Source organism: Scardinius erythrophthalmus, assembly GCF_964197995.2.
Source record: "Scardinius erythrophthalmus genome assembly, chromosome: 14".
Lineage (NCBI taxonomy): Eukaryota > Metazoa > Chordata > Actinopteri > Cypriniformes > Leuciscidae > Scardinius > Scardinius erythrophthalmus.
Window position 1 is genome coordinate 5,592,306 of NC_138234.1, and position 14,291 is coordinate 5,606,596.

General features: G+C 36.4%; 2 protein-coding genes across 3 annotated transcripts; one reads left to right on the forward strand and one right to left on the reverse strand.

Annotated features, from left to right (window-relative positions):
• Positions 1-283: 283 nt before the first annotated feature.
• Positions 284-4,365, reverse strand: LOC308702279 (major histocompatibility complex class I-related gene protein-like). 2 transcript variants are annotated; one of them, XM_081384988.1, is made up of 6 exons: positions 4,179-4,365; positions 3,589-3,855; positions 3,451-3,480; positions 2,561-2,845; positions 1,640-1,722; positions 284-899 (listed from the first exon to the last, which is right to left on the reverse strand). In XM_081384988.1, exons 1-6 carry the CDS (start codon positions 4,222-4,224, stop codon positions 828-830), a joined length of 783 nt encoding a protein of 260 aa, XP_081241114.1. In that variant the 5' UTR covers positions 4,225-4,365; the 3' UTR covers positions 284-827. The 2 variants fall into 2 exon arrangements, with proteins under 2 accessions (XP_081241114.1, XP_081241113.1); XM_081384987.1 differs by having other exon boundaries at positions 328-899; positions 3,205-3,480.
• A 49-nt stretch (positions 4,366-4,414) lies between these two features.
• Positions 4,415-8,515, forward strand: LOC308702278 (class I histocompatibility antigen, F10 alpha chain-like). The gene is made up of 7 exons (XM_081384986.1): positions 4,415-4,587; positions 5,492-5,758; positions 6,448-6,726; positions 6,918-7,217; positions 7,399-7,528; positions 7,787-7,907; positions 8,469-8,515. The coding sequence occupies exons 1-6, from the start codon at positions 4,542-4,544 to the stop codon at positions 7,818-7,820; spliced, it is 1,056 nt and encodes a 351-aa protein (XP_081241112.1). The 5' UTR covers positions 4,415-4,541; the 3' UTR covers positions 7,821-7,907; positions 8,469-8,515.
• Positions 8,516-14,291: the final 5,776 nt, after the last annotated feature.

Sequence of the window (14,291 nt, forward strand, 5' to 3'; positions counted from 1 at the left end):
ATTGCGATTGTTAACTCATGATTTCTGTTCTGTACGTCTGTGCGCACCAATCTTGCACTTCTATCTACTCCTCAACCAGACCACCTAGAGACTTCGGGTTTTCGGCATTATGTTAAGGAAGGTCTAATCTCGGGAACACACAAAAAAAATCCAGGAAAAGATTTACTATCTCTTAGTGTTGTGATCCCATGAGGTGAGAAAATTGTGCTAAAACACTCACTGAGTTTTTATTACTTGTTTCCATTTGTACCTTATTTTCAGCTTTATATTTTCTGCATATAAAAGAGAACTGCATGTGTTCTGATATGTTTCATTGTTTATTTTTTTCCCATGTGAAACTCACAAAACTTAGCAGTCAAACTATTAGTAATCTGTGAACTTACAACTTGAAAATAAGTAAACTGAATATTTACAACAACAAAAAAGTTATCCTTTTCATTTAAAATATATACAAACGCGAGTGGCAAAAGACAAATTCACACACAGCAGGACATCTAACATCATTACACCTGATATTAACTTAAGTTTCATATTCAGACAGTCTCTAAGTGTTCTTTAGCTGATTTGCATTTGCACTTATATATCAATGCTCCTCCATTGTGTTATTATAGACTCAATAACACACATTAGAAAGTGTTATTTTTCTTTGTTTGTTTGGTTGTTGTTTCTTCTTTGGGAAAACAATTCCATGACGTCCATGCTCATGAATATTATTCAACACTGAAGTGTGTCCCACAAGCATGCTGGAAATATCTGATCTCCCACATCCTGAAGATTCACAACCGGACTGAAATCTGGAGAGAGTGCAGACGACTGGAGGAAACTCTTCAAAGACCTTTATCAATGCAAATCGAGCCTTCGTCATGAACGGATACCCGTATAAACCCACTCATTCGTTTCTGCAAAGTAATGTCATAAATATGAATTAACAGCATGAGACCAATTTCAAATCTCAGATTTTTGCAACTACACACTGGAATTGTAAAAACAGCAAATTCTTTAAACTTAACAGCAAAGTTTCTCTAAAATATTGCATGAAGACAAAAATTTGGCTTTGACTGTTTTTGTATATATAACTTTTACAACTTAAATTAAACTTTTCTTAATTGTTGTCAGTTGTATTAAGTCTGTACATGTGTGTATATATAGAGGATAATATTAAATATGTATTTTTAAAATGCATCCTTTTTTATAGTAACAAAAAACTGTGTGAATCCAAAATTAAATCAGTTTTTGCCTGTTATTTCCAACTGACATGGTAAGATGAGACTTTTTTTATTTTTAAACTTAGACTAGTCTGAATAAGACTTGATTATTGTGGTTCATGTAAACTTCTTGGCATTTGAAGACGTTTTGGAGTCAGTTTACACAAGCTTTCTAAAGTTCATCACATGTAAATTTAGGCTGTGCATAATGTACGGTAATTCAGAAACAATAGTGATTTTCAACATTAGTGAAGCATTAGCTCTGTTTAATTGGAATTTATTGGAAATTGTATCAAACATTAAAATGTCTGTGTAAATCCAAAATTTTGAATCCATTGCTGAGGACATTCCCATCATCCTGCAGCTCATGAAACTACTACAATACAAGAAAAAAACACAAATACAAGAAAAAATATAAATAAACATATACTTACTTTCATCTTACTATAGTAAACAGTACCAGTAAGCAGGACTATGACGACACCCATCACACACACAAGAATTGTTACGTATAGTCCTGTAGGTCGTTGAAATAAAATAAACATGTAAAAGAAATACAATAATATACAGAAATAGCAATATAAGGCTGAAACAACTAACTGATGAAATAATAATTAATACTAATAATTAATACTAATAATAACAAGTTAATAATCAGTTAGGTCCAGGGTTATTATCATTAACAAAAACAACTAAAACTAAACTAAAAATTAAATCTGCAAGAATCTTCTGAAGCGTAAAGGCTTTGTTTGAGGAACAGCCCAAAACTCAATATAATCTGGTGCCTTATTTACATACATGAGAGTAAACCTGTGTGCATAGTGCACTGCGATGAATACACACTTACATTTAATGAACAAGCAAACAAAGCTATCATGACTTCGGAAGACTTGAAATACAAGTCATATAGACTAATTTCATAATACTTATTTTGTTTTCTTGACAAACTCTTTTCCTAGACACTTTCATATAAGAACTATCAGACATATTGCTGTATGTCGTCTTTATGAGAGTCGCACGGGTTTGAATGACATGAGAGCGAGTAAATGATGACAGAATGATCATTTTCAGGTGAAATTATATAAATGTATTTGATAGATTTGCCCAGTGTGATCTTAAAGGGATAGTTCAGCCAAAAATAATAAATCTGTCATTAATTACTCGCCCTCATATCGATCCAAACCTACAAGTTTTTCGTTTATCTTTAAAACACAAATGAAGATCTTTTTGAAGAAATTGGGTAGATTTCTGTCCCTCTGCTAAGATCAAATGACCAATTAGCCAAATATGATAAAGGAAAGGATAAACTTTACAGCAAGTACCATAAACACTCTACCGCAGTATTAACAACTTACTGTAGTTGCTCTTGATCTCATCGTCAGTCTTCTGGATGATTTTCCCCTGGTGCTCCACCACACAACTGAACTGGTTGTTCTTCCATTCGTCTGGAGAAACACGAAGGGTAGATGTCTTCTGGAAGGTCCCGTCCACATTTGGCAGAAGTTCTCCAAGATCCACATCCTCATAGTGCTCCTGTCCATTTCTGAACCAGGTAATGCTCACTCGTGATGGGTAGAAACCTGTGGCATGACACACTAGTGGAGAGGAGGAATCCTTCTGTAACAGAGACACTTCAGGAGCTGAAAAAGATTGAGAAAAATGTGAGAAGAATATTTAATATCTCAGATCAGATTAGTTACATTTATCCATATGATTAAAGGTATAGCGGAGGATTTTTTACTTCCGGGTGGATTCCCTATACTATTGGTCCTCCTAATTGTCAGTCATTCTGGTGAATCAATCAAACTTTTCAAAAAGTGGAGAGGGCGGGACTTATCTAAAATTCGGAAAGATCCTCCGCTATACCTTTAACTTATTAAATTGTGCTTCGTTTTTATGTTTTAATGAAGCAATGCATGAGAAAAGACAGACATTAATGACTCATAACAAAAAAATGGTATACTTGTTGAACAAAGTAAATTTCTAAACAACAAAGTACATTTTATCCTGTAAGCCTCTTTCCATAACTTCAAGAACTCCTTCAGCCAGTAAACACAGTCATTATAATAGTATTGTCTCAGAAATTCAAGCTGTGCTCTGTTATTCCACTTCTGCACTGTGGGTATTCCCTGTTGTACAGCTGTGATGTATCTGTTCTCCTTCAGGTCCAGTAAGATGAAGTCCTCTCCATCATAACCGTACTGATCAAACCCATATAACTGTCCAGTCTCATCATCATACTCACAGCCATACATCCTCTGATACGTGTGAACACCTGGAGAAGAAAACAGGGTGGGGGAGCAAAAAAATTCAACATCTGCTCTTTTTTTATGTACAAGGTAATATTTGACATTTTAATGTAGTATAAAGCATTTTAACTCACCATCTGACTGGTTGAATCGCTGCATTAGAACATGAATGTTGTTTCTGTAGATCTGCTGCACACCCTCTCTGATCTCAGTGTCTTCTTTCCACACTTTTGTAGATGTAAACTCCTTCATCCAGTCCTGTTTGGGAATCATCTTCTTTATGTTACTGTCATAATAATCAATCTGTTGATCATCCAGTGTCGTTACAGCAAAAAACTCTGGAGTTCCTGCAATCGTCTGGCCTATTGTTCCAGTGTATGTGGTGATGAAGCTGTGAGTCCCTGAACAAACAACACAAAGACATAACGGTTAAACACATATACAGTGTCATAAATCAAATAACTAAAATATCACTATTCAAATGAATATTGATTGAATTTGAGACACTAATCCCACTGAAAATAATCCTTAGGTTTCTACTTCTTTCACTCATTAAACACATTTTCTGAGTGTGAATCCAGTTCTGATCTTTACCTTAGCAACTTTACCAAATATAATTTCTATTAAAAACATCCCATGATTGTCTGTCAGTTCAACACACGGAAGCAAAGGCCTTGCTGACGGAGAATTCATAGGTTAAATGACTTTATGAAATGATTCTCACCTGAGTAAACCAAAGGTATGAAGATGAAGAAAATGATGAACTTCATTATAGATGAAAATCCTTGTATTTGACACACACTTCTTTAAGTGCAGTCGTCGAAGAGCGCTGTAAAACTCTTTAGCCTTTGCTACATCTGAATCAACAGGAAAACCCCAGTTATTGAGCGAAGCGACGACAACCTGTGAGTAAAAGGCTCCTCCCTAAACTTCCGTATTGACTCTGTTTCTCTAGAGTTGGTGACGTCAGATCTGTAACCTGTTTTACCTGTTGATTCAGATGTAGCAAAGGCTAAAGAGTTTTACAGCGCTCTTCGACGACTGCACTTAAAGAAGTGTGTGTCAAATACAAGGATTTTCATCCAAAATGAAGTTCATCATCCTCTTCCTCTGCGTACCTTTGGTTTACTCAGGTGAGAATCATTTCATAAAGTCATTTAAACGAATTCTCCATCATACAAGGCCTTCAGCTGTTTCCGTGTGTTGAACAGTCAGAAAATAAGACGTTTCAAATCTTCAAATTTTCTCACACATCTTTTATAATAAGCAGGCTAATAGATCTAGTTAACAGATTTAGTATTTGCTAATCATTTGTGAGCTGAAAAGCAGGATTTTTGTTGAAGCTGCACTGAAATTATTTCAGTATTTTCCGATGTTGTGTATTTGTCTCCTGCAGGCAGGTCTAGTTAAACTGCAAAAACTGAGACACAACTGACACTATGAATGACTAAAGTTATGACCATATGACTGTAAATGAAAGAAGAGGTTTGCCATGCAGATGTCCACGGTTCTGTGAAGGATGTTTAACTTTATAAAGTAATTGATTGGATGGTTGTGGTTTGCGATTGGTGGATCTCATGTGAGTGACAGGTTGCCCCGCCCTCGTCATCAGAGATGTCGCTGGTATTCTGATTCAAGGTTATGAGCCACATGAATTTAACTAAATAATTATGATAATTTATGAAAAGCATAAAAAACTTGAATATTATAAAAATAAAAATAAATTTTTTTTTTATATTTTGCTTTTATGATGGATTTTCATATCTGCAGTTTCTCCAGTGCTGTGAATGTGAGTGAGTTTGAGAACGGCGTCTTCTTGGCAAACACTTCAGTCAGATTCAGGCCTTCAGCCGCTCGTTCCCTCTTCCTCAGTCCTCGTCTCCAGTCTCGTAACACTGCAATATTCCATTAAAAAAAAAAAGAAGAATTTTAATGTTGAAAGTTGGAGTCAAATAGTCATTTGCTTTATGACAGTGTTTGGGAGCTTTGTGGCGGTGTGTTTCTGTGATGTTGATTGTGTGTTCGATGTTTGTTCAGAGTTACACAGGTTTATGACTGCTTACACTGCAATAAATGGACAGACGGCTGCAGGAACCCCAGAGTTTTCTGCTGTAACGACACTGGATGATCAACAGATCTATTATAATGACAGTAACATAACGAAGCTGATTACCAAACGGAACTGGATGAAAGAGTTTACATCTACACACGAGTGGAAGGAATACATTAAGATCAGAGAAAAACAACAGCAGATCTACAAAAACAACATTCCTGTTCTAATGCAGCGATTCAGTCAGTCTCATGGTGAGTTAAAATGATTTATTACACGGCTCTCTGAAATGCTTGATTCTGATTGGTCAGTCGTGACATTCTGAGGTCTGTTATTCAAGATAATTACCTTCATCAATATCAACACTATATAATGCCGCTCATCCAGGTATTTGTGATGAGGATAGACGTGCTCGCTCTCGTTTCATTCAAACACAGCCTCAGTTATCGACTATATTTACTGTAAAATGAAACCGGAGGACTATATTGTTCAAGTGTTCGTCTTGTTGATAGAACAATTGTTTTGTACACTGTCATGGATTATAAGAGAATAATAATGATTTTCATGTACCTGTTATTTATGTGGTGAGAAGATATATAAGTGATATGATTATAATATCCCTTAGATGTCCATCTTGTTCGTTAGTCTAGGCTTAAAGCTGCTTATAGGAACTGACTCGACCTTCATCGCATAAATGTCGACATAAAATTATCTGAAGTCGTTCAACCCCTAGTAATAATACAGGATAATGTACATCCAGCCAGCCAGTTGTTATCACAGAATAAACCCCATCAGGGTGATGAGGAGGAGTCTTGTATCAAGGAGTTTATTTGTACATCATCCCTCACTTATACTACATTTATAAACAACAAAAGATTAGCTTATACGATAAAAGATAAAGATAAAGATAAAGAAGAACAGTATCCCACTCTCTCTCTTTCAGGAGTTCATACATGTCAGTTGACGTATGGCTGTGAATGGGATGATGAAACTGGAGACTCACACGGGTTTGATCAGTACACTTATGATGGAGAGGACTTCATCTCACTGGACCTGAAGGAGAACAGATACATCGCACCTGTAGCACAGGCATTTCCCACAGTGGAGAAGTGGAATAATGACAAAATACAGCTTACAATTCTGAAACAATACTATGATTATGAGTGTGTTTACTGGCTGAAGGAGCTCTTACATTTGTCTAAAGCTATTTCTAAGAAAACAGGTACAGTATCAGAGTTACCAACTGATCATTTCTTTCTTGCATGTGCAGATCCAGATAAACCATGTTTTAACAGACATCTTGATAAATCTATGCAGGTCAACTTTAGAGACTGTTAAACTGTGATAAGTGGAAAGTGCATGTGTTTCTTTCTCTGTTCTCAGTTTTGTTCCCTGTTCTGTTTTTACTTCTAGATCCTCCTAAAGTGTCTCTGCTGGAGAAGATCCCAGACTATTATACATGTCACGTCACAGGCTTCCTCTTCAGAAACACAAGCATTTCATGGAGGAAGAATGGACAAGCTCTGAGCGATCCTAGTAAATTGAAGTCTGGAGACACACTACCAAATGAGGACGGGACCTTCCAGAGGAGAGTTGCCCTCTATGTCCTTCCAGACGAATGGAGAGAGGACCAGTACACCTGTGTGGTCGAGCACAAGAGTTTGACTGAGCCAATCCAGAAGATTCTGACTGAGGATCAGATCAAGAGGAGCAGTAAGTTTAACCATGGTACATTTTTCTACCTGTATATTTTACTTTTTTTAGGGGCCAAAAACAATTTGCTTTTTTTTCTGTTGTTGTTTTCAGGTTTGTTTTGTTGTTGTTGTTGTTGTTGTTTAGGTTTTTATGCAATATTATTCATTGCATATTGTGTATGTTTCTCTGTGTGTTCTAGAACCTGCATCAGATGCTTCATATATCATGTCTCCGGTTCCAGTCATCATCCTAGTTATTGTTGGACTGATTGGTGGACTGTCTGGACTGTTTGGACTTTGGAAATGCAGGAACAAACTCAAAGCTCATAAGTACTAATGACCTGTTGAGAGATATAATTCCCATCATAAGTGCAAATGTTTTATGTGTTTGTGTGTGTGGTGGTACAATGAAGAAGAGTGCAGTGAATGTGAACCTGTTGCTGTTTTATCAGTTCCCTCATGTTTTTAATTCTCTAAAATGATCAAACTTTAAGAATTCTGTGTGTGTGAAATCATGTGTGAATCCTTTGACACTGTTCTTTGAATTTCATCACAGCATGAAACACCTCTGTTTATCTCTCTTCACAGGCTACAAGAAGAAGATCATCTATTTCAAAAGTAAACCCTCGCAAGAACCTGCACCGTCTGAGGACTCTCTTCTCTCCATTCCCTCTAATGAATGTTCGTCCCCTCCAGAAGCCTGTGATACGTAAGTGAACAGCGCCTTCATGTTCCTTCACAGAGATGAACAACATCACTTTCCAGAACCTTCACCTTCACAGTTCCTCACCGGTGGACTGATCTCTCCAACCCTGCCCGACAACTGAGTCCTTTTATAAAGATCAAGAAACATCTAAAGACCATGACCATTCAACTACACATCCTTAAATTAATCTTCTATATACTTTTACCTTTTCTTCCATCTCTAATCGTAACATTTTAGCATTTCTTTTAGTATTAATCACTTCAGCTGCTTTTCCACCGTTCTCTTCGCTCAACCGTTCAACGTGACATGGTTTCATTGTCCACTGTGTTGCTGATAACGAAGCTCTTTACAAATATACAATGTGTCAGTCGTTGTCTTGGTAATGCAAGAGTTTACAGACGTTATGAGATGTAAATATTGACCGTGGAGGATGATGGGATATTTCTTGTGTTTACCTTGCTCAAATGGCCATCTACAGAGAAATCATGTGAGAATCCTTTATCACTGTTCTTTTGAATTTCATTACAGCGTATTACACCTCTGTTTATCTCTCTTCACATACAGCAAGATGACGCCCTACCGTTCCAAAAGTACACCCTCGCCAGAACATGCACCGGCTCAGAAACCTCTTCTCTCCACTCTCTCTAATGAAAGTACATCCTCTACAGAAGCCTGTGATTCACGAGTGAGCAGCGACTTCATGTTCCTTCACAAAGATGAACAAAATCCCTCTCCAGAATCTTCACCTTCACAGTTCCTCACCGGTGGACCGATCTCCCAAACCCTGCCCGACAACTGAGTCCTTTTATAAAGTTCAAGAAACATACCTTTTACAAAATACCTTTTTATACAAGACCTTTAAAGACTCTTGTCCCTGACCATTCAACTACACATCCTCAAAATAATCTTCTTTAAACTTTTACTTTTTCTTCCATCTCTAATCTTTAAATTTTAGCATTTCTTTTAGTATAAATCACTTTAGCTGCTTTTCCATCGTTCTCTTCGCTCAACCGTTCAATTCCGTGCCATGGTTTCATTGTCCACTGTGTTGCTGATAACGAAGCTCTTTACAAATATACAATGTGTCAGTCGTTGTCTTGGTAATGCAAGAGTTCACAGACGTTATGAGATGTAAATAGCGACCACGGAGGATGATTGTGTTTACTTCGCTCAAATGGCCAATTAGAGAGAAACTACAGCCAGACGACAGACAAGTGACCAATCCTGAGTGTCGACGTCACTTCACATATTCTACTGAACCAATCTCAAGTGGAAATACAACCGTATTTAAGTCAAGTCAAGTCAAGTCAACTTTATTTATATAGCGCTTTTCACAATACAGATTGTATCAAAGCAGCTTCACAGTATTAGATAAAATAGTACATCAGTGTTTGTTTCTAGTGTAAAACATCCACGTTTGGGAATGCTGATCAATAGTATTGTTGATTAATTAAATTAAGTATCCCCAACTGAGCAAGCCAAAGGCAACAGTTTTTATTTACAATACCAACTATTTCTTTCTGTTCTTAGAACCGTTACCCCAACAATGGAAAAGCTTAATTTGTTGTTTTCCTCATTTGTTGCTTTGAATTTTGCGATATGATAAAAAATGTAAATATTTTCTTAATAATAATTGTCTCAATGATAATATGTTATTAAGATATGAGCCAATACCATTTGTACCATTTTTATCAGAGTATATTTCTCAATCAGATGTTTATATGTTTATGCACATATTTTATATGTGTAATTATATGTGTAAGTACTATATATATATATATATATGTGTGCCTTGTTTCCTGTGGAAATATATGTATATATTTCTTTCTGTGTTCTGGAGTGAATGATCAGTAAGTTTCCTCAGTCTGATGATTTCTCATTGAAAAGTACTTGTTGATCTTGTGGTTTAATAGAACAGTGTAACAACTGATGATGACCTGTGATCAATCAACATGTATTCACTTTTTTTTTCATCCTGTTTGTACATTTTTTTTTATCTTTCTTGCCTTATCTATTCTGTACTATATTAAACAATAAACCCTTTTTTAAATATTTTTTTTTCTGAGTGAGTTCAGTCTCTGTCATTAATCTATACATAATAGTTTTAATAGAGATCATGATTCTGACTAAATGTGTTTCATGGATTTTGCTACACAGATTTGAACTCATGCATGTCAACTATTTGTAAAACCACATTAAAAAAAATGTACCGCAGAATTCTTGATTGCATATGCGAGACGTCATCTCAAATTTAATTATCTAATGAACTAACACCAGACTGTAACTTATGGATCCAATTTCTTACCCTACAGATACACTATCAGTCAAAAGTTCTTGATCAGTAAGATTTTTAATGTTTTTTTTTTTTTAAACGTCTCTTCTGCTCAAGGCTGCATTTATTAGATTTAAAAAAAAAATTGTTAATTATATTTTGACAATTTAAAATAACTTTTCTAATATATTTTAAAATGTAATTTATTCCTGTGATAAAAGCTGTATTTTTCAGCATCATTACTCCAGTCTTCAGTGTCACATGATCCTTTAGAAATCATTCTAATATGATAATTTGATGCTCAAAAAAACATTTATTTGTTTATATTATTTTATTTCAGGATTCTTTGATGAACAGAAAGTTCAAAAGAACAGAATATATTTGAAATAGAATCTTTTGTAACATTATAAATGTCTTTACTGCATCCTTGATGAATAAAAGTATTGATTTATTTTATATATTTCTCCCAAAAAATGAAATAAACATTCTTACTGACCACAAACTTTTGAAGGGTAGTGTTTAATGTTTACAAAAGCTTCTATTTCAGATTAATGCTGTTCTTTTGAACTTTCTATTCATCAAAGAATCCTGAAATAAAAATGTAAACAACTGTTTTCAACACTGATAATAATCATAAATGTTTCTTGATCATCAAATCATCATATTAGAATGATTTCTGAAGGATCATGTGACACTGAAGACTGGAGTAATATGATGCTTTAATCACAGGAATAAATTACACTTTACTATATATTCACACAGAAAATGTCTGTGTTAGATTGTAATAATATTTCACAATATTAGTATTTTTAATCAAATAAATGCATCCTTGGTGAGCAGAAGACACTTCTTTTAAAAACATTTAAAAATCTTAACCGATCAAGAACGTTTGACTGGTAGTGTATTATATGTAATTTATTCTAATCCTTATAGGTCGACCTCAGTAGTTTTCGGAGGCCTCAGTGCACAGTATATGATGACGTGTGAAGCGCTGGCTGTGTGTGTTCTCAGCAGGTGTGTGTGTGTGTCTCAGCGCTCAGGGCTGTTTGTGAGGGATGTTCACAGGAGGTTATTAGTCTCTTCACTGACACACTGAATCAGGGCTGTGAACGAGTCGCTGTCACATCAGCTCGTCTGAACACCAGCGCTCGACATGTAGCGCCACACGACTGTCTGCTTCACCCTGAGCACACGAGACACGCGACACACAGACCGGCTCTCTCAGGTGCTGGTCAAAAACACTGGAAACATCCTCAGGAATGAACAGTCAGATGTATAGTGGTGAGCGGGACACAAACTAACGCGTGGCTCGTTGTGACGCACATGCTTTAAAACACGAGACACCTGCGAATAGACCGGCTCTCACAGGTGCACTGCTCAAGAACACTGTTCATTCCTCAGGATTTGTGCTCTGGTTTCCAGTGAAATAAACAAGTGTGAGCGAGGCACAAACTAACACGGGGCTCATTGTGACACACATGGTTTAAAACTTCCCACACATGCCAGCATGATGAAACTTAGTGTATTTACTAGTTGCCACATCAACATGTGAATAAAATGTGCCAAAATTAAAAAATCTTTGGAAGATATCACTGAACATTTATTTCTTACTTAAAGACCCCCTGTAACTTTTTAGCTTCCAGTATGAATATGTTAGTCTTAAGGTTATGAATAAGCTGGTGTGTTCCAAAACAATGACAAAATTCACATTTAGGAGATATGAGCATTCAAAACTCACAGTCTCTCACTTCCGCTAAAACAAATCACGGATTTTTATGACATAATCGGGGACTTCAGCTTCTCATCACATCTTCTGTCCAATCAAATGCTCTCTAGAAACGAAAGCTCCGCCCCCTATGCTATAAACACCACCTGTTACGGAAGCAGACGGACAACAAGTAGTGAGGTAATGTTTATTTACAACAGCAGAGTGTCAGGAAGATTCAACGTGCAGAATTTAGGTGAGTATCAGAGTTCAAAGATACTGAGTTCTTGAGTGCAATACGTGAATGAATTAACGCTGTTTCTTTTGCAGGAACGGCAGGATGAGACTTCAGATTGGACGTGAACTTCGCAGGAAGAGGATGGCAGGTGACAGCACACACTCACGCACCACTTTGTGGAGATAGACAGGCTTACGGCTTGGACACCACTCGAGATGGAATCTGGACAGACTGGAAAGGACTAGAATCGTCGTAGAGAACTGGCAAGTAAACACAGGAAAGTTTAGTAGTGAAACTCGCAGAGAGAAGCACTATGAGTCCGCTTCGGATTAACGAGCCCGGACAATGAGAGGTGCGTGAGGTGTGCTTATGAAGCAGTGGTGATTGACGGGGTGCAGGTGTGACTTGTTAAAACTCAGGTGACTGTGATCGCTGGGTGATTGTGGTGGATGAACCTGGCCAATCCGTGACACCACCTGGCCAGAGCGACCGTCACGGAGCAATATGGGTTGGAGATGTGTGTTCGGTTGCTCAAACACTCAGGTTCTGACAAAATAATTTTGTTATAGTTTTAGTTTGTCTTGTATATTTTTTGATGAGATCATAATAACATTATAATCTGTAAAATGGTCATGTTATAATGTACCGCACCTACACTGAAAAAAATGATTTATTGACTTAGTAGAATTTACTAAAAAAAATTATGTTAATTGGTTCCACATAATTGATTTTAGCTACATTTAAACAAATGCATTATGTTGAACTAAGTTCAACTTGATGCATTTGTTTAAATGTAGCTAAAATCAATTGCGTGGAACCACTTACGATAAAAACATTTAGTAAATTCAATGAATTTACTGAAATCATTGAATTTACTAAAAAAAAATGATCGTAAGTGGTTCCACGCAATTGATTTTAGCTGCATTTAAACAAATGCATTAAGCTGAACTTAGTTCAACGTAATGCATTTGTTTAAATGTAGCTAAAATCAATTATGTGGAACCAATTAACATCATTTATTTTAGTAAATTCAACTAGTCAATGAATCATTTTTTTCAGTGTATGGGGCATGTTGTCACATTTCACTTCCATTCTTTCAGGGCAAATCAAGAAACATTTTTTGATATACACTGTATTAATGAAACAAAGCCACATAATTGTACTAGATGTGTGTAAAATTAATGTGGGAAAAAATAAATTCTCTGAACCCCAAGTGGATTTACACAAACAAAGAAAGTCAAAAAGTATTAGGTTGTGCCCAGCTCTCCCCTACATCATGTATCTAAACAACAATGAAATATATATTTGATAAATTCAAAAAAAAAAAAAAAAAAAAGTGTCGTAATAAGTCCTCCAGTACTCAAGGGGGCGCTAGAGTTTCCATAAAATGTGCTTTTAAACCATATGTGTTATTCATGTAAGTACATATAATACGCACAAATTTACACAATCCATAGCACACGCATTTGAGTTTGCATAGCTGGAAGCATTTGCATTCCTGTATTAGCAAAGAGACGCTCTTAAGTTAGCAAACACACTAGTACCGCTATAATTTCCTCTAAAACCCTCCATCCCCAAGTACAGAGCGGCTTTAGCTGTGACTGATGGTTTGTTTTGCTCACTAAGGGCTTGTGTGTCAGAAGTCATGTACCCAACAGACCTGTACGCGCGCTAGCATGAGGCTAACCGGGACAAATCATGTCGTGATTAATAACGCGACAGAGATAGAAGTGTAACTGTGCCCACACGCTGGTGTACATGATTAGTGTACATACAATTACTTTGCCCCAACATTCCCCCCGACAAGCGAATTAAGATTCTGCCATGCTAATCTCCCTGATCATACAAGACCCATTCATTACGGGCCGCTTTGAGTGGAAAACGGGAAATCTCTGGGAAACATACCAGCGTTCGCCCACTCGCCGCATACAGCTGTTCAGAACGAGCTGAAACGTGACAGAATCACAGCGATATGTTTATTACTCTTCTTCAAGACAGATATTGACATTTTTAGGCTTTTGAAAGAAGCTGGCAATTAACTTTTCTTTTTCTTTCTTTTTTTTTTTTATTAGTGGAGGCCTTTTGGCTAATGCTAATGCTAAAACACCACACATTAGACCGTGTTAAAATGAAAAAACACTCATGCTAACAAAAATAAGAAATCATTGGTAA